Source organism: Halichoerus grypus, chromosome 1 (genome assembly GCF_964656455.1).
Source record: "Halichoerus grypus chromosome 1, mHalGry1.hap1.1, whole genome shotgun sequence".
In the NCBI taxonomy this organism is placed as follows: domain Eukaryota; kingdom Metazoa; phylum Chordata; class Mammalia; order Carnivora; family Phocidae; genus Halichoerus; species Halichoerus grypus.
Window position 1 is genome coordinate 187043577 of NC_135712.1, and position 20575 is coordinate 187064151.

At 42.9% G+C, this 20575-nt stretch overlaps 1 protein-coding gene across 8 annotated transcripts in view; it reads left to right on the top strand.

The window, feature by feature from the left end:
* Positions 1-20575, top strand: part of CADPS (calcium dependent secretion activator) — a 466596-nt gene that overhangs the window by 295041 nt on the left and 150980 nt on the right. For all 8 annotated transcript variants that reach the window (XM_078076428.1, XM_078076421.1, XM_078076426.1 and 5 more), the window contains exons 9-11: positions 4208-4274; positions 13328-13436; positions 19523-19735. In XM_078076428.1, the coding sequence (XP_077932554.1) occupies positions 4208-4274; positions 13328-13436; positions 19523-19735 (389 nt within the window). The remainder of the gene's footprint in view (positions 1-4207; positions 4275-13327; positions 13437-19522; positions 19736-20575) is intronic.

Below are 20575 nucleotides of genomic sequence, written 5' to 3' on the forward strand. Positions count from 1 at the left end.
GCCAAATTAGCAATAAATTCTGAGGAAAACCTCTGAGGGAAAGCCCCTCCTTCACACAAACCAACTGATATTTTGCAAAGGAGAATTGTTGATTTTTCTCTGATCCCACTCAGCTTTCCCATTCAGAAGCCTTTCACTGGAAAAGTTCAACTGGAAGAACGATTCGTGTTCTCATTTCGGTAAAGACACCAAAGTTTGTCATCATCTAAAATGGGAGGAAGAATAGCAGGATGGAAGGGGTATTCTGGAACCTGGCTGTTCCAAGTTTTCATTCTGGCTGCGTCTTTCACCAGCTGCGGAACCCTGAGCGGGTTCCTGCAACTTCAGGTTCCTCAACTGTAAAATAGGAATAGTGATGTCATGAAGTAGCTAGTAAGTCTTTACTTTGTGTCAGGTGTTGTTCTGAGCACTGTAGATTCCATTAACTATTTAATCCTCCCAACAGTCCTTGAAGTAGCTACTGTTATTATGCCCATTGCACAGATGAAAGGCTGAGGCAGAGATACATCTAGTAACTTACTGAAGGTCGCACACACAGCTAGGCAACATGGTTCCAGATTCAAGGCCTTACCCCCTCCAGGTAGATACAATAAATTCAAGCAAAGGGCCTGGCACAGCACAGTAGTAAAATGTGGTCAAGCAGTAGCTAGGATTTTTATTTTGAAGGGAGAATTAATGCTTCAGTATGAGTTACATTCTGTGGGTTTTCATGCATTCCTTTTCCTGGTTTCATTCCCATCAATTAAAACTATAAACTTCAGATGTAGTGTCTGTGTTCACTGTTCTGAATCTCTCTACATGGGTTCAAGTTAAGGGGAAAGACATAATGGGTAGTAGCTGCCAGATATAACTCCAGAAAAATACGAGACTGTGACAACCTTGCCAGTCATTAGTACAAATACAAAATTTTTCACCCACTTTCTTCATTTGATTTTTGTTTCATCTATTTTTCTATGTCCATATGTCCAGGGAGATTTCTTTTCACATATTTAGCTATTATTTACTACTAGTAATGATATGCTTTCCTCTGTACCCAGAGATATTTTATAATAAGGCTGGCATTTATTGTGCATCTACTTTCTACTGTGCCTTGTGCTTATACTCCACAAGAATCATCTCACTTAATCCCCACAATGACCCTGTTTGAGAAGAACCATTGCTGGCCCTGACCTGTTTTCTAGGACACCAGGAGGTTAAGCACCTTGCCCAGCATCTCAGAGCAACCATCCCAACTAGAACTGGAAGACAATGTCAACCCTCTCTCAGTAGCCCTGGCCACGCCTCCCATTGAAGGTCAATTTCTGCCATGAATATGTTAATAGATTATTTCAAGAAGGTGGAGAGCACTGTCCAGGACAGTGGATTACAGCTGGGTAATCCACACAACAGTGGAGCTGACCAGGTTGACCTCAGGGCTGATGCACTTACCAGCCGTCCAACCACTGCCATGGTCTCTGTCCCACTCCAGACAGCATCCTCTCTCTCCCACCTGCACCACTGCACCCGGGACCTTGCTCATCTCCTTGCGTTCTCTCTTGCCCCTTTCATCCACAATGCCTTCTCCACCCAGCGACCACGGGGATCATCTTAAATAGAAATATAATTGTGTCTCTGCCCTGCTTGAAACCCTTCCACAGTTTCCCATCCTGATTTAGAATGAGTGAATAATGATCTGATTTACCCACTTAAAGGTCACTCTGTCTGCTGTGTAGTGAGTGGAGTAGGGACAAGAGTGAAGCAGGGAGACTAGTTAGGAGCCTGTTGCCATGGCCCAGGTGGACATCATGGAGGCTTGACTGGGGAGTAGCAGTGGGGATGGAAAGAATTGGGATATATTTGGGGCGCCTGGGTGGCTCAGTCATTAGGCGTCTGCCTTCAGCTCAGGTCATGATCCCAGGGTACTGGGATCGAGCCTTGCATCGGGCTCCCTGCTCGGCGGGAAGCCTGCTTCTCCCTTTCCCACTCCCCCTGCTTGTGTTCCCTCTCTCGCTGTCTCTCTTTCCGTCAAATAAATAAATAAAATCTTAAAAAAAAAAAGAATTGGGATATATTTTGGAAAGAAAATTCAGAGAACTTGGTGATGGATTGCATGTCTTTATGCAGTGTTTTAAAATCTCATCAGAAACCTTTATAAAGGTTGCTCTGGTTCCCCAAGAGCATGGCATTCAAAACCAAATGAAATACAACAACTATACACTGACTTCCTACTGCATACATATCAAGAACTTTACCAGGAATTTAAAAAGAACAACAAGGTTCTGTGCTAGGAATTTAGAAACGAGAATTTAGAAAGAAGGAATAAGGTTCCTTCCCTCGAGGAGTTCACTCACAGTCCAGGAGGAACAATAAATATAAAAACAAATAAATTATAGCAGTGTGATCATTGTAACAGAAGAATTATCAGCAGGGCCCAGGAGGTGATGACATCAAGGTGGGGATTTAAACTTAGGAAGAATGTGAGTTTGAACATAAGATGCTGGGAGAAGGCATAATAGGTAGTGTATCAAGGCTAAAATATAAAGTTTTCTTTCAAAATAAATTTATTCATGTTAAATAAGTCATTTTAAAGGAAAATGTCAAGTAAACCATAGAATAGGTGGACAGATCTAAGATAAATTGGCAAAGCGGAATGTGAGCGGCCACAGTTTGAGGCTCCCTTCATGTAAACAGGGGTGAGCCACGAAGGAGTTTCAGCAGGGAAAGTCATGATCGCATTTGCAGATGGTAGGATGCATGTCACAGCCAGGAGGAGGATGAACATCATTCTGGGTGTCCCTGACACCCATTAAGAGTTTCCTCTACAGGGTGCCTGGGTGGCTCAGTTGTTAAGCGTCTGCCTTCATCTCAGGTCGTGATCCCAGGGTCCTGGGATCGGCCCCGCATCGGGCTCCCTACTCAGCGGGAAGCCTGCTTCTGCCTCTCCCACTCCCCCTGCTTGTGTTCCCTCTCTCTCTGTGTCTCTCTCTGTCAAATAAATAAATAAAATCTTTAAAAAAAAAAAAAAAAAGAGTTTCCTCTACAGTTATCTATGGAAGCAAAACTGGGGCTGGGACTGAAATAGTGAAGATATGAAGGGGAGAGACTAAGCAGAGTGGAGAACTTTGCAGGAGGTTAAAAAAAAAAAAAATATATATATATATATATATATATATATATATATATATATATATATATATATCTCAACTGCACTTGGTAATTAAGGAAAAAGGATGAAGAAACAGAGGGACCCAGGTTGACTCCTGGGTTTCTGGCTTAAAGGTCTGAGCAGATTTTGGCCACCAGCCAGTTCTAAGAGCCCCTGAAATTTGTCAAACAGTATAAATTTTAATTAGGTGCATTCTTCTTTATGTTCCAAAGCAGAAATTCTGATTCCAGGTGAAGTGAGGATTTGGATGTTGTCCAGTTGGTTTTTATAGCAGATAAAGCCAGTTTTGGAACTCAAGTATTTGAATGTTTTTGAGGATGACCAGATCTCTCCTCACTTGGTCCAGTAGAGCCTGAAAACCTCACTTCCTTGATCAGCGCCAGTGGGCGGGTAGCAGTCCACAAGGCCGATGGAGTAATTCATGAATGAAGTAACACTGCTCATAAAATCTCCAGATAGCTTAGGGTTGTGCCTCTGTGGTTCTTAATTCTCCTTTTATTTCATTTGTCTGTATCAAGATTAATTTCCATCAACATAGGAGCATTTGGAAAAGGGGGAGAGGTATAGGGAGGACTTTCTATGTTGACTCCAAACTTCCTCCCTATAATATACCTGCATTTGACAGAATTACAGAAAAAGAAAGTCCCTGGGGGAAGGGGATGGAGGAGGATTCCTGACTGAGACTTGAAAGAGGCAAAGGAGTAATAGTTGTAGGATTTAGCATTCTTTTTCCTCCCTGTGCAGCACCTGGCAGGAGTTTCCGGATCTAATAGACTTTTAGCACATACAAAAATTAAGTCACAATGTAACATTTTCCAAGGTGCTTTCTGGAATCAATCAAGGAATCTAAGTCAAGTGTGATGAGGGGCCACAATTCCTTCTATAAATGGAAGTGAAACTTGTGGGCTGTTCCTTCTCAATCACACAGGTTCCAAATCTGCTTTCTGTTTCTGAGCTGCATGCATTTCCTTGTTTATGAGTACCAAGCTTCATGGTCAAATGAATTAAACAGTGCAGTCACTCAAGCATTAATGCAACTCTGGTCTTTTTCCTTTTCCTTAGGTATTTATGGGCCATCGGTAAGAATGTCTGGAAGAGATGGAAGAAAAGGTTTTTTGTACTGGTCCAGGTAACTCTTCAACTCTGTCCATCTAAGAGCCATCAGTATTAAAGATTTGATAGGAGTAATTAATGTTTTTTATTTGAGGTATAACTTACCTAAAGCACACTGCTCAAGCATTTGGCTTAGTGAATTTTTATACATGTATAAGCATGTAACTAACCACCATGCAGAGGGATGTAGAACATTTCTGGTCCCCACAGCACTCCCTTGTGCTCCTTTTCCCTATTTCTATATCACTTAAATTTTTCAAAATTAATGGCTCATTCTTTTAAAAGTCTAAGAATACAGGAGCACATAAGATAAGTAGAAGTGGACTGCCGCACTGCCGGGTTGGAGGTCCCCAGGGAGGAAGCAAGCACGTGCCCGGTTAGAGCACTAGGAACACTGACACTGCTTTAGAAGAACTTGCTATTTCTAAAAGTACTAAGATACTCATTATGAGAAAAGTCAGAATTTACTTAGACTTTTGACATCTATTTTACTGTGTAGTATTTTGATGTTGAATTCCCTGTGGGGGTGCTCTCCACTCTTACTGATGCATGGGGCTTCCAGAAGTCTTAACTAACCTCCTATAACTATGTTTAACAGTCTGGAATGTATCTTTCCAGATAGACTCTTTTTTTTTACTGTATAATTAAACTCTTTGTGTTGTCCTGCAGCTCACTTTTTGTTTTGTTTTGTTTTTTTTAACATAAATCACTGTAGACACTTTTCCATGATTGCATATATAGCTCTGGCTCAACTACCTGTAGAATTTTCCTTTCTGAAGACTTATGGGCTTCCCCAGTTGGGACTATTATTAACCATGCAGCAAGGAACATCTATCTATATATAGATACAGAGGGAGGTGCAGATACTCGTATTAATAATACATGAGTAATATATAAATAGTACCTTTGCTATCTTGTCTATTTAAGAAAAAATTTCCAGAAATAGTGATATTTGTCCTTGAGAATCTCCCCTGACTTTTTAAAATTTGGTTCATTTGCTTCTTGTACCAGGATTTTTCCATTTACAAGGAAATTTGCCATTGCCCCTTTTCAATTTCCAAGTTCCACCAAAGCATATAGAAAATTAATATATGCTGTATTCTGGAAGATGCCACAAAGTGAGTCAACTTGTAGTTTAGTGACTAAAGGTGTTCATTGGGTTACTGTGTTAACTATAAGCACTGACTGGTATTTAGGGCAATTCCAATTCTAAAACCTCACTATAAAGCAACTGCTTCTTAGGTCTAATGGCCTTAAAAGTTCTACCAACTCTAACCTTCTAAAACTAGACTTTCTGTAGATCTAGTCAAGTTTCTGCTGTGCCACTAAGGAAAAATGCATCTCTCTGGCTATAAGCAAGAGGTCATCTTTGCTTTCATGATTGCTATGGGGTACAACAAAGCCTTAGAATAAATGAGCCCGAGGAAAACTTTGGAATTTTGCCCAACCCCCCAAATAATCCATGGGTAGGCAAAGGAGGACATTTCATCCTGAGATACATTTTCTCAAACTATCAACTGACCAACATTTATTGAGCCCCTGCTTTGTGTAGCGCACATTGGTAGGTCATAGAGAAGAACTATGAGGCCTGGTCTCTCACTTCCAGAAGGGTGTCTGTTAAGAGTGCTTTATGTATGCAAACAGCAGAAACAGACCCAAGCTAATTAAGGTATTAATAATAATGTATTAGAAGGCTCTTGAGATAGTTTATAGGATTGTTGAAAAAGCTGAATGGCCCATCCTTACTACAGGACTCAGAGTAGGTTCCAGAAATCCAGGCGGAGGGAACCATGGCCAGTCATCGATGTGGTCAGAAGACAAGATTGGCTCTGACCATTTTCTATCCTTGCATCTCCACTTGAGGGCCAAATATGAGGGAGAGATTGGTTCAGCTTGGGTCACACACCCAGCTTTTAGCAGGGGCAGGCCAAGGCACTTTGACTCACAGTCCCACTGGGCTGTCTCCAGTGCAAAATCAGGATGCCATTACCAGAAAGAGAAATGGATCCTGGACGGGCAAAAACAGCTGATGTCCTCTCTAAAGAGAGCGTGTTATAAACAGACAAAAATGCATTAAAGGAGACAGGGCAAGATTATGCAAGGTTCTCCCCCTTCAGTGCTTCTCACTGGGCACAGCAGCCTGTCTTGGAATCCCCTGTGAGCTGGCCTGGCCTCCCAGGCAGCACTGGAGCATGCTCTGTAGCATGCACAAACCACACAGAAGCAGCACGTCTACCCGAGTGACTTACTGAATGTTTATTCCTCTCTACTCGGATGTTAGGTCTTGGGAGGTGTTTTTATAAAGAGTTTGCAACACATAATTTCCAACACAGTTATGAATTTCATTGGATTTAATACAAGGAAAATAGTTTGAAAAACCTAAGAGGAAGAGAACACATCCAACACCAGTCTCCTCAAAATCATCTCCCCTCCCACCCCCAGGTCTCCCCTCCACCACACACACAGACAAGCACACAGAGTCTATAATTTTGGCTGTCATGCAGTGCTATTAAAATTCTCCCTAAGTGAGATTTCCTTTTAGTGCTACTACCTTGGAGGAACCAACAGATAGATTGTAAATGGACTTCCTACTAGCCCGGGAAAAAGGACATCCTCAGAGGGATTTTGAACCCAAGCAGCGATTCCCATTTTTAAGGATTGGGGCTAACATCATTATAGATGTGGCTGGAGGCTGCCCACCCCTCCAGGCGTGGAAAGAATGAGGCAGTTGCAGGGTGTTTCTGTGCTGGAGACTTAAGTGTTCCTATGCAATGAGATGGTGTTCTCCAAGTATGGGCCTGAACCACCTTACTGGGTGCTATTTAAAATCTACATCCCAGGACACCATCCAGAAGATTCTGATGCAGTAGGTCTGGCATGAGGCCAAGGAATCTGTATGTTTTACAAGTACACCAGGAGATACTGATGCAGGTTTGTCCAGAGACTACCTTTGGAGAAACATTGCCTCAGTTTAAAGGGAAGGCTCCAACCCCTTTAGACTACACCCTCTCAGAGTTTATGCCCTCCATGGAGCCGAGCATCAGAGTAGCTACACAAATGATGATATGCAGATGAAATGACAAAGCTTCCTCAGTGATGTTCCTTTACATTCTAGTAAATGTCCCCAAATCATGGCTGCAAACTCTAACCCAGAGATTAAAAGGAAATTAAGAGCACTCCAAATCAAGAAATTGCTGGTAAATTCATTCTAAACCCTAGATGCCATGGTAAGGACTAAACACACTGATTACCATTGTTAGGAACTCTGACCAAACCAATGCTAATGATGAAGGTGCCAGTTCCATAGAGTTCTAACTAGAGCTCCCCACCTTGGGTGTATAGGGGAGGAATGAAAGCAGCCAACTCATCACCCAGACCAGGCTAGAAAGTCTCATCGCTATGATCTTTTTATTTTAAAAATATTTGTACTCAATAAAATAAATTGAATTTAAAAATAAAATATTTTTACTCTATGCCTAGAAGACTTCTGGTTAAAATCAGTTTTTGATTGGTCATCATCCAAAGTATTTCTGAGCCTTTTTTCCCCCTTTTAGAACCATACAAACCATAATATTCTGTGTCTCTTCTGATAATGCTAACAATTGCTTATATTTATATGGTCTCTTAGACTTTACAAAGTGTTCATCAAGTTGGTCTTTACAACCTTTCTACACTGCAGTGAGGATAAGTCTTATCCCATTTCATATTTGAGGAAAGTGAGGCTCAGAGTGGCTAAGTGACTTGCCCATGGTCAACAGCTAATAGGCAGCCAAGGTGAAACCTAATGCACGTCTTCTGACTCCAAAGGCTTTCCGTGATTCCAAGCACTCAGGTGGAACAGGTCCCCAAAGAGATTTATGCATATACAATGTTCTAGAGCTCAATTACCTTGTATCAGATAGAACCAATATCCTAAATCCATATCCTATTGCTGATTCTCTACAGATAATGTAAAGACTAAAAACTCTGACTGCTTCAGCTTTCAGAAAAATCACTAAATCTGAATAAAATATTGTCAGATAATGTAAAATGCCTTGGAATATAGCAGTTGTCACCCAGGAAACCATATTAAAATAACTTAACCCCCCCAAATGAATTGTAAAACATATAAGTAGTTGAGTGATTTATAACTCTCTGAATGAATGTCTATTTTTCCCACCCAAAATTACATTGCCTTAAAGGGCATTTCTATTTATATTCTGGTTGCAAATGACAACAATCAACCCAACTAGCATACGTTATAAAAAGGGAAGAACTGTATTGGTTAGTTAATTAAATTAGCAGTTGAATAAAGAGTTTTCTGGCATGGGTAGGTCCAGGTCTCAAACACAGCCATCAAGGCTTTGACTCTCGATCAATACCATCTCTCTCTCTTTTTTTTTAATTTTATTATGTTAATCACCATACATTACATCATTAGTTTTTGATGTAGTGTTCCATGATTCATTGTTTGCATATAACACTCAGTGCTCCATTCAATACATGCCCCCCTTAATACCCATCACCAGGCCAACCCATCCCCCCCTCCCCTCTAGAACCCTCAGTTTGTTTCTCAGAGTCCATAGTCTCTCATGGTTCATCTCCCCCTCCGATTTTTGACCATGCTCTCCAATGAGCTGGCACCACCCTCAAGCAACATCTCTCCATGCAGCAGAATAAGGTGGGTCAAGATTTATAGCAGTTTAGCAGTCCCAGAGGAAAGAAAGCTTTTCATTCTCTGTAGTTTGAGCTCATCCCCTAATTGATCTTTCGTTGGCCCAGTGTGGTCATGTGCCCATCCCTGCACCAATCACTGCTGCCAAGGAGATGTGATGCTGATTGGCTAGGCCTGGGCCACATGTCCCACCCACCCTACCTCCCCACTGAGGCTCAATTAGCCCTAAACAAACTATATAATGGGCTGAATGTGGGGAAGGCCATGATTCCCCAAGTAAAATCAGGATTCAGCTACCAGGGAAATGAATGCTCTGTATTCAAATATAAGAAATGTTCCACAATTGTTACCATCATCTTGATTTAAAGATAATGAAACTGAGTCCCAGCAGTTAACTGAATTGTACCAGGTCACACAGCTAGAAAATAAGGGATCTGAGAATCAAATCCAGGTCTGGATAACTCCAAAACCTATTTTTCCTCTACTCCACCAAGTGGCTTTCATGTTAAAATCCATCAGGAGTCTAGGATTTAAACTCTGTGACCTTTCATTTACAACCAAGTCACATTAAAGATGGTCTTGGACGCATGGCTGACTCATTACATAGAGCCTGCGACTCTTGATTTGGGGTTGTGAGTTCAAACCCTATGTTGGGTGTAGAGATTACTTATAAAATGTGTTTTTAAAAAAAAGTTAAGCATCATAAAGTTAAAAAAAGAGAAAAGGTCCTTGGTCCCGGGAATTCTGTTCTTCACATCATAAAAATTTCTCCATCTTCAGATCTTGGCTCAACCAGTCAGTGCTTCCTCATGCAAACTGTCCCTGGCCACCCAAGTAGACCAAATCCCCAAGCTCTTACAGTATCACATATCTCTTTTTATACCTGTCCCCATTAAAGTTACTCATTTCTGAGGTAATGTGATTAATGTCTACCTTCACACTAGACAGGAGAACAGAAATTCTATCTAGTTTTGTACATCTTAATATTCCTAGCACCAAACACAATACCTAAGTATTTGTTAAATGAATGAATTAATGAATGAACCATAAATAAAGAACTCTTTTCTAAAATGGATGTATATGAACTTTGGGCAAGGGCTAATGACCAGGGTTCAGGAAAAATGACAGCTGAGGCATTTATAAGGAGTGATGGTAAAGGCAAAGCCAGGGGGTTTAAACAAATACATTGTATCATTTTTGTATGTGCATGTATTTCAGTCTTCCAGGGGTGATGGGAGGAAGGAGAAAGGAGAGTCAGGGGACCAGAAAGCACTGATCCTTCCATCTCCTATCTGGACTCTAGTTGTTAAATCTAATTGAAAGTCAGGGACGACCTGAAAGTTTCTGGACAGTTCCCATATGTTAAAGCAATGGTTCTCAAGCTTTAGTGTGCTTTAAGAAATATCTAGAGCAATTATGTAAAATGCCAGTCCCTGAGACTCACCCTGACCTGAGATTCTGTTGTTATGACTTACAGAATCTGCATCTTTATAACCTCTCCCCCACCCTCCCATACATACACTCTAATGAAAATGGCCTCAGTCCACTCTTTAAGAAACATTATTAATAAACCTTTTCCTAGTTTAAATAGTATCTGAAAATAAGCGGAGGGTGCCTTGTGTATGGGAGGTCCAGCGGCTCTTAAATCTTGAAGCCTGTACCCTGTGAAGTCCCAGCAGCCCATCCCATCCCGTGATTCTATATGAAAGTACCACCAGCTGAAAATCCCAAAGATGTAAACACTACAGTCCTTTCGCCCTTCTCCCCAAAGGGCACTTTCAGATGAAAGTGGTCACGAGATCTCTGTTTTTTGTTGTTCTAGGCCAGCCTCTCTGACAGCAGTGGCCAGCTCTCTGACTTCTGACATGTATTCTAGGTGCTTCTCTGCCATCATTACAATAGAGCTCACCATCTCATTAACTTCTTATCAAACTGCAGTTTAAAGAGAATTTTACTGTGGTAGAGAAACATTCATTTCATTCACTTAGTGATGTCTTGTAGAAGCTTTAAAAAAAAAAAAAGTTTCCAAACCTGTTACTATTCCCCACCCTTCAAGCACTCCAGAAAAACTTAGGTTCCCCCTGAAATGTGCAGTAATTAGAATTTCTTCTCCCTGCCTTTATTTCCTAAAGAAAGTCACCAAATCCCCAATTAAAATGCTTCTGATAAACCAACTAGTTTATGCGAGCCCGAAGTTTGTCAGGACGACTTCTGCCATATCACCAGAAGAGGGCAACAGAGTACAGCGCTCCAGGAAGCAAGCACCTGAACTAGAACAGAAAAATCTAAGAGCCCAAAGCGTGTAGCAATAGTAAATGCATAAATCTTGAAATAACACCCTTCTGTTGTTATATTTGTCTGATCTCAAGTTAGTATCTGCAACTCTCTGGCTAATCATCCCATTAACAAACTACATCATCTCTCGTGTTGTCAGAGACAGGTAAAAATCACGACAGAAACATTCCAGCAATATGTGTGACCACTATCATGCTGGGGACCTGGGAGCTCAGTTATTCAGACCAGTAATGAGTTGGAAAGGCCTGGTGCTGTGCTTGGAGTAACATATGTAAATTTGGAAGGAAAAACCCTCTTTATTAGGTTATACGTACTTTCTAGAACCAATCAGACTCAAAGAGCAAATGCCCTTTATATGGTAGATTTTGCTTATAAGGAGGGAAATACAACGAAGATGTATGACTCGCTAGGCTTACCCTCAAAGGATTTATAATCTAGTAGGCAAATATACCTATTCAACTACTCTATATTAGAATGCTGGTGCTAAATGCAAGGAAGCTGCTTATTTAAATGCATATATTGAGCATTTGCTCTGTGATTGTCGTACATGGTATGTGAAGCCCTTCATTGCTCAGTTAATCCCCCAGCAACAGTAAGATGCACGTAAAATACGGACGAGGACGCTGAGACAGGTGGGAGCTTATCAGAGCTGGGATAGGACCCCTGGCCAATGTGACCCCCATGCTTGCACTCCTAACCCTCCTTTTTAAGAGAAGAGGATGCTGTTGGTTATTCTGCTTATTACAAAGAATAATACATGTCCACTTATGAAAATACTCTTCGTGATCTGGCCTTCTATTTCCCCTGAAGTCCCTCCAGGCCTTGCACTAGAAGGAGCCGGTTCTGCAGATCATACGCATTACGAAGAAAGTTGTCACCAGGAACCAACAGAGGGCAGCAATAGATATACCAATCCTTCTCGTTTATCTGCCATTAGGACCGGCAGGCCCGAGACGATGTAGGAGATGGGTGCAGGGCTTGAAAGCACCAATTTCTTATTACCATTAAAAAAAAAAAAAAAGATCTCACCATGGAGGAGGCTAAAAATGTCCCCAGCAGGGATCAAAGTTCACTTAGAAAATGTCTCTCTTAATAAAGGGAACTAAAGAGATAAGGGATGTGGCACTCCTTCTCTAAGACATGTGACATCGTGGATGGTAAACATGCCCACGAGCTTTTAGCCCAAACCCCGAAGGGTGCTCGCTCTCCCACGGACTCCTTGCAGATGAGCCAGATGTAGAAATGCGAAGGATCCATGCCGGCTGTGCATGCACTGTGGCGACAGGGTCCCGAAGGCCGGCCTGCAGCTGTGGAGCGGCCGCCCAGCACTGGCAGGGACGCCTGTGTCGGCAGTGAGGGCTGCACAGGGACAACGGCCGGGCCATCAGGGGCTGAGGATGGCTCAACTGTGACTGGCACCTAGCGATCGAGCGCTCATTGCTTGTGACAGCGTGTCACTCCTGCACTTGTCTGAGAGGCAAGGAAGACTTCTCAAAGCAACTGAAAGCACTCCTTCCATAGGAGAAGAGAGAGGGGAAACAAAATGTGTGGCTTGATGCTGAGAATTGGCTTGCAAAAAATAAAATGGTAACCAAAAGTCGCTGGGACATTTATAAATGAACGTCTGGTCCCTACATGCTGACCAAAAGGCCTGTGGGAACGTGGGGTCCCGGCCAGGGCCATGGTTATATTAGGTAAAACCTATCAAATTGCCACTATTTAACCAGTTTTGACCTACAAAGAATGGCAATCTCATATGGCTTAGCCAATTAAAATAACAAACAGTAATAGTAATTGCAAGCAGCTTTTATCAAGCACTTACTTAGTGCTAGGAACAAATCCCAAGTGCATGCCACATGTGAACTCATTCAGCTTTCACAATACGCCAGTGAGGAGGTCAGTTCTCAGATTGCATCCAGTCTACCCAGGAGGGTCCAAAGGACCAGAGAGGCTGAGTAACTTGCACTAAGTCACACAGCCAGGAGGTAGCAAAATGCAATTGGAAGCCAGCTACTAAGTGCAGGGCCTCAGGGACAAGGACATGGTTGACCAGAGAGGGTTTCTTCAGGGAAGATGGGCCCTAGGGGAGCAACCTTACCATCTGTGCTTTTCCTTCCCAGGTCAGTCAGTACACATTTGCCATGTGCAGTTATCGGGAGAAAAAAGCGGAGCCTCAGGAACTTCTACAACTGGATGGCTACACTGTGGACTACACGGACCCCCAGCCAGGTACCCACCCACCCTCTAGGCTATGAACCCCCGGAACTCTCCCCTGACACAAATCACAGGTCAACTAATATTTCCTGAGCACTACCTCCATGCTAGGCACTAAGCCGAGTGACTAGGTTTCACAGGCGACCAGGATGGCCACAGTCCCTGGTCTTACAGAGTTTCCATCCTGGTTCAGGGAATGCCATCCCAATCAAGGGCTTTGGTTTGACTCAAGGGATCCTCATAAAACCAAAAAGAAAACGTAATACATTTTTCTTTTACCTAGCTGTGCCCACATCAAATAGGTACCCCACCTAGAATGCTAAAAAAGAAATTACTGAAAGAGGAGTCTTATATGTTCACTAAGGACCGTGTGCACGTGTGTATGTTAGCATGTGTGGTTTTTCACCAGGGATGTGTGGGCTTGGCAGGTATTGTGTTTCCATGTCTAAGTGAGCCTGTCCTGTACATCCATATCTGCTAACTACAAGTCAAGTTTAGCTGATGGCACTTGAAAAGAAAGCTCTCCCTAAATGTCTTCTTTCCTAAGAAGACACCAATCCCCAAGCATAGACATCCAAGCTCCTAAGCCTTATGTAACTAAAAGAACCACACAAATGGTAGTATTTCTCATAAGTTCTACATCCTGCCCCCTCACACCTCTTCCCCCCACCCATTTTATCTTTTTCCCAGGGAAAAAAAATGAATAAAAATCAGCCTCAAAGAACCTTCAAAATGGGGGGGGGGTGCGAAATCATTTCAGCATATTAATGAACAACAAGCACCAACAGCCCTCTCCCAGAGAAGTTTATTTTTATGCCAAATCTGCACAAGGGAAGCATTTCCAACCATACTGCATTATTTGGCCCAAAACCTTTTTTTCTACTCCCATATTGCTCTTCCACATGCAACAAAATACACATAAAAGAAAAACAGAGTTTGAGAAAAGATGGAATGTTAACCTGAAAAGGTGTGGCAGGGAAGGCCTTGGGCCCAGGCCGCTTAGGAAAATGAGTACCTTCAGAGCCCCAACCCTGAGTGATTTGGACCAGCCCCCACCTCTCCCCTTGGTAATTTGCTTCCAGCCAGAGCATGATACAGAGCTGACCATGTAAAGCAAGAATTAAAGGCTCTGCTTAAAAATCTTTCATACTGAATAGAGCCTACGAGTTCGAAACAATTTCTTACAACATCTCATTGAAAGGATGTGGCTCCTGCATTAAGAAACCAGCCCTCACGGGTTCCTGCAATAGTCTACATTCTTCTCAAACCATTGGGTTCCCTTCAGAAAAATAGATTCCAGCTTTCCAAAGACCTGCATTTTAAAGTGGCAGACAAAAGGGCCCACATGAGAAGGAAATGCCGTAGCGTCTTCTGATGGTAATTCCTTCTAAGCCATTTCCCAGCTCCTTTCCCCTACACGATTGCATTTGGATCTGACCACAGTCCCACCAAGGAGGCAGGACCAGGATTATCTTCCCGTTTTGGAAAGAAAGAAAAAAGAGCTGGAACTCAGGGTCTAGCCCACGTCATTCTTTGGCACTTGCCGTAAAGCATAACTCCGTGTGCCGCTAGAGCAAAGCTAGAATTGTTATTTTATCATGGGAAAGCAGAATTCTCTTCCCACAATAGGGAGGGCAGGAGCAGAGAGAAAGCTGTTCTACATACATGCAAAAGTTAACTGTGTACATATATTATAAAATCTTCTCTTCTTTGTTCCACATCGATCCCATGGGATATAATTTATAAATTCCTTTACCAAAGATGTAAATGGAAAGTAAGTTGATTATGTTCTTGAGAATAATAAGCAGCTTCTTTTCTGCTCTTCCATGTGCCAAGTCCTATTTATCTCCTAATGTTTGATTGAAAACGGAGATTTAAATACTCCCAATTGTCATGAGAAGTCTAACTCAGACTTTCTGAAAGAGTGCTTTAACTCCTGGGCCCCACTCCTAACCTATGAGCCAGAAGGGAGGAGGGCAGAATCCTCATATTTAAGTAAGGACAGTGGAGGATTCCTGTGCACAGTCAAGTTGACCAGCTGGAGATGGAAGTCATGCACAATTTAGCCACTGTCCTCAGAGATTGGAAAAATCTCCTCAACCTCTCCCTGACAGGTGAGTGTGCATGGGGGTGGGGGGGACTTCTGAGTCCCTCCTGTTTCTCCCGCTCTTGGCTTTCTGCAGGTTGTCTGTGGAACCAACAGGTGGAAATTGTTCACGGGGTAGGTAGCCTTGCAGGCATGTGTGTTCTTGCCTCCGTAGCGGCCTCGGGTCAAAATGGGCGCCCAGACACAAGCCTGTGAGCCAAATCAGCCCCACCTGTTTAGAATCTTTGAAATATTAATTTGGGGAATCAGTAAATAATTGTATGTGAATTTTCCATCCAGGCTACTCATTTTAAGCTAAAAATGAAAATGCTTCACTTTCAGTTTCCCTGGGTATGGTTGGGAGAGTATACAGTAATCTCTCAAGCCCTATTAGACTAAGTCATTCAGTCTAAATAAAAGGACATTCAGAATAATCCAACGGCACAATTTAAACAACTGCATTAAACCTTAGACAGTGTTCCCATCATAAACAGACTGTGTCCATCCAGCAGGTTGCTGGAACAGCAGTGCCCCCGCCCCAGCCCCGCAAGGAGCCAGCCACCACTCCCCGCCTGGTCTGCCTCTGTCCTTTTGCAGACCTGTCGCCTTGTGCTTGACAGGTCGGTACCTGTGGGGCTGCGCTCCACGTCCTCCAGGACGAGCCCTTGCCCTGTCACACATCACCGTCTACAGATCCAGTCCCCAGGAATCGCTGCCCTGTCGAAACCTCTGCTGCCTCAGAGCATGTGCCGATGTTCACTTGGCTTCCTCCTCCCCTGGTTTTCTCTGCTCCCTCCTTGCTTTCACTGGTGTGCCCTTGGTCTCCCATGCTGTCTGAAATAGCTCTGTTGCTCTCCGCAGCTGTCATTTCCCCAGCTTCTGCCACTTTCGATATTTCTCCTTGTGCTCCACTCACACCACAGTTAGGCTTCATTCTGTTGTTAACAGGTAATTCTCAGAGCACTTTCACCGTGTGCCAGGCCATGCTCCTCAGCTTTGCAACCAAACAGCACAAGGGGTCCAGTTGTCAGCTCTGGAGCCAGACAGTGGGGCTAGAAGCCCAGCTCTGATGCTTACAGCCCTGCTTTGTGTGTATCGGCTAGTCATAGCCTTCTCTGTGATTGTTTCCTCATTTATAAAGTGGGAATAATAGTACTTACTTCATAGCACCGTTGGGAGGATCAAATAACAATCTGAAAATTGCTTAGTATCTTTCTACCTCTACCTCTCCACTCTCCAGAGCAATCCCGTGAACTATGTTCTGACCATAGCTCTGGAAACACGGCATCCCCACCCCCAGCTGTGGGGAGTGGGCAGGGGGGAGTCACCTCCAGTGATGGGGAGCCTGGCATTCACTGACAGTATCAATGTGGCTTATCCCAAAAGTTACCATAAGGCTAGGCTGCAGAAGGTCTGTTGATTCACTCTTCCTTTAAGCTCCTTCATATTCACTTTTTAGGGCTTAGAGCATTCCTTCAAAGCTCTTCTTCCTTTCCCTTCCAGATTTGCCTTTTTCTCGTGCCGCCCGTTCATCTCATCAGGTTTTCCCTGCTTGCTAACTGTACATCATCCTATCCAAACCACACATTTAAAAACCCTCCATAAGGAATTAGGCAAAATGCTCTCTCATAATCCTAACTACCAAAAAGCTTTTGTTAAAAATGCCTTAGCACTAAACCCTCCACATGAAGAAGTAGCTGTTGATTGTTCTAGAGTCCCTGGCAACTCTAAGTGCAGAATTCCCAACACACACCTTCTCAATGGAATAGGCACCTGAATTAACATTATCAGCACCGTGGAGAAGTCTTAGTGTCACCAGAAATCTTCCAGTGCCAAATGTCAAGCAGGCTAGTGACAGGGCATTGTTGGCAATTTGGGGGTGCTATTCACTCTGCTCATTCTCCTCTCAGTATTAAACTGATAATTGGGAGGATGAGGAGGAATCTGATGAAGATAGGAAGCTTTATTTCCAGCCAGAGAGTATCCAGTGACCCTAAAATGCAATCTTTTAGAGTATGTTGACAGACACAATGTCGCTTTGACCTGAGCCCAAAAAGGCTTTCACCTACCTCTCTCCAAATTTTAACCTTGAGAGCTGCCTGTGGAAAAAAGACAGGTCTGTAGAGCATTTATTCAGTAAGTATTTGCTGAACACCTACTATATACCATGCACTGTTCTAGGTACTAGGGATACAGCAGGGAACAAAACAGACAAAAACTCCCTGTCCTTATGAAGTTAAGTAAATTATATAGCTTGTTAGAAGGTGATAAGCAAGATAAGAGGGATGGTGACTGAAGGGTAAAGATCAGGGAGGGACCCAACAAGAATGCGTTGTTTGAGCAAAGATATGAAGGAGGTGCTGATGTGAACCATGCAGATATCTGGAGGAAGCATATTCTAGGCACAAGAAACAACAAGTGCAAAAGTCTCAAGATGAGAACATACCTGAAGTGTTCAAGAAACAGCAAGAGCTTAGTGTGGCTACCGAGAAGTATGTGCATCTATGCATTAAGGAGAGAGTAGGAGGAGACAAGAGTAGAAGTAGTGGTGGGTCGATCCAGGGGGCCTTGCAGGCCTTGTCAGAACCTAGACTTTTCCTCTGAGTGAAATGAGGAATTACTGGCAGGTTTTGAGAAGAGGAGTGACATGACTTGACTCTTGCTAAACTGATTACTTCGGCTGCCATTGAGAATTGACTATAGAGAGTGAGGATGAGGCAGGGCGGATAAGATAGGAGACCATTAAAATAGTCCAGGTGAGAGATGAGCATGACAAGATTCAGGAAGCACTGCAGGTGGAAGAATTCTGGTAGAATGTTCTCAGAATTCCATTGGAAGTGGGTAGTGAGAGAAAGTGAGGAGTCCAAAAGACCCCAAGTTTGAGGGCTTGAGCAGCTAGAGGGACAAGCTCAGCTTTACTGAGTTGGAGAGAGTTTGGGAAAAAGACCAGGAGTTCAGTGTCAGATATGATGAGCTTGGGGTGTCTATCAGATACCCATGTGAAGAAGTCAAGAACACCATTAGATGTACAGGTCTGCAGTTCACAGGAGGGGTCAAGGTTGGAGATAGAAATGTAGGGACTATAAGCAGATTCATGGCTTTTAAGACTGGATGACCTCACTGGGGAAGAGAAGAGGTCCAGGGACACACCAGGATGCTACAACATTTAACAGTTAGGAGGAGGAAGAGAAGCCAGCAAACAAGACTGACAAGCAGCCTCCAGGGAGGAAGGAGGAAACTGGGTAACCTGGAACCAAGTGAAGAAAGTGTTTCAAAGAGAATCAAGTGTCAAATGCTGCTGATAGGTCCATGGATCGAATAAAATGTAGACTCTGAGTGACCTTTGGATTCAGCATTGTGGAAGTCATTGATGACCTTGACAAGTTTCCATGGGGCAGCAGCCTGATTGAAGAAGCTTTAGGACAGACTAGGAGGAGAGAGACTTTTGTTACTGTTAAGTGTGGTCCTTAGACCAGCACCATCTGCATCCTCTGGGAACTTGTTAGAAATGCAGGTTCTCAGGCTTCTACCCCAGACCTACCAAGGCAGAAGCTGCATTCCAACAAGATGCCCGTGGGATTCACAGGGGCACTAAAATTTTAAGAAACCCTGGTAGAGATTCCCCTTATATTTTAAAGAGAATAGCAATAGGACCATAGCTGAAGGGAGAGGTAGGGTCAAGTGATGTTTTTGTTGTTGGTGGTGGTGGTTTGTTTGTTTTTAAAGATGAAGAAAAGTAATAGTGTGCTTATAGGTAGATATCTACCCACCCAGCCTACTTGACATTCCTGTCCCCAGTCAGACAAAGACAAAGGCAAGAGCCAGTCTCAGAACGTCTGTTTATGAGCTTCACTCTGTGGCCAAGTGGGTATCAGACTTCCCCTCCTAGAGTTAGATAAATTGCTCTTCCATTCTCTGGCCCAAGGAAAAGCAGCAGAAATGGCCTTTCTCAGGGCTTGGTTCCTCTAAGAACATGGCAGCTCAGCTTAGGAGTGTTTATTCCCTTGTATTCCAGGTTTAGAGGGTGGCCGAGCCTTCTTCAATGCAGTCAAAGAAGGAGACACCGTGATATTTGCAAGTGATGACGAGCAAGATCGCATCCTGTGGGTCCAAGCCATGTATCGGGCCACTGGGCAGTCACACAAGCCTGTGCCCCCGACCCAAGTCCAGAAGCTCAACGCTAAGGGAGGGAACGTGCCTCAGCTGGATGCCCCCATCTCCCAATTTTGTAAGTAAATATGCCATTTGTTAAAAATAGCTCTGTAGAGAAGAATAAATTTTCCAAAGTTGAATTAGAAAAATCTAGTTGCTTTTGTGTTAAGGATTCATAAAACATGTTTGGTAGGAAAAAAAAAAAAAAAGATGAATTCAGGGTGGGGTGGGGGGGAGTTGGGACAAAAATGTTAGATGAAAGTAATTTTAAAGTGCAATACTTGACATTTCCCCCCAAGGACTAAACAGAGGAAAATATATTTTAGGTGGATTTTTATCTCTTTGTTTTGGTGAGAGTTTGGAATTCACAGTCAGACTTGTATTTGTTTGAGTCCTTCAAATATAGTAGGTTATGTATGTCCTTGACTCATTTCTTCCTATTAAAAGTAATTTTAAAATAGGGCTTGATTCGAAATAAATTTAAATCTGCAACTTAGAAACATTTAAAAATAAATGATGACATTATCACATGCAGTGGAAAGAAACAAAAAAACAAAAAAAATGGTGCCTAAAATCCCATTCTGAGCAAATATACCAGGACCCAAAAATGAAACCATCTCTTTAAACTGCTCTGGTTCATTTTCCAGCTTTTTCTCCTGTTACCTCTACATCCATTTTAATTTTTTGCCCCTTTGCCATGACTTTTTGCTATCTGGGATAGTTTTTTTTTTTCCTCCCAACACTTCTGATACACAAGGCAAGGTAAAATCCACTTGGAGGCGGTTATTAAAGCAAAGGAAATGGAAACACTGGAAACATACAGTACCAAATAAAGTAATTCATTTTAGTTACAAATGTTAACCCTAACTAGAGACTTCTCTCTTACCCAGAATATCAGGTCAGTTAGGGTCACTCA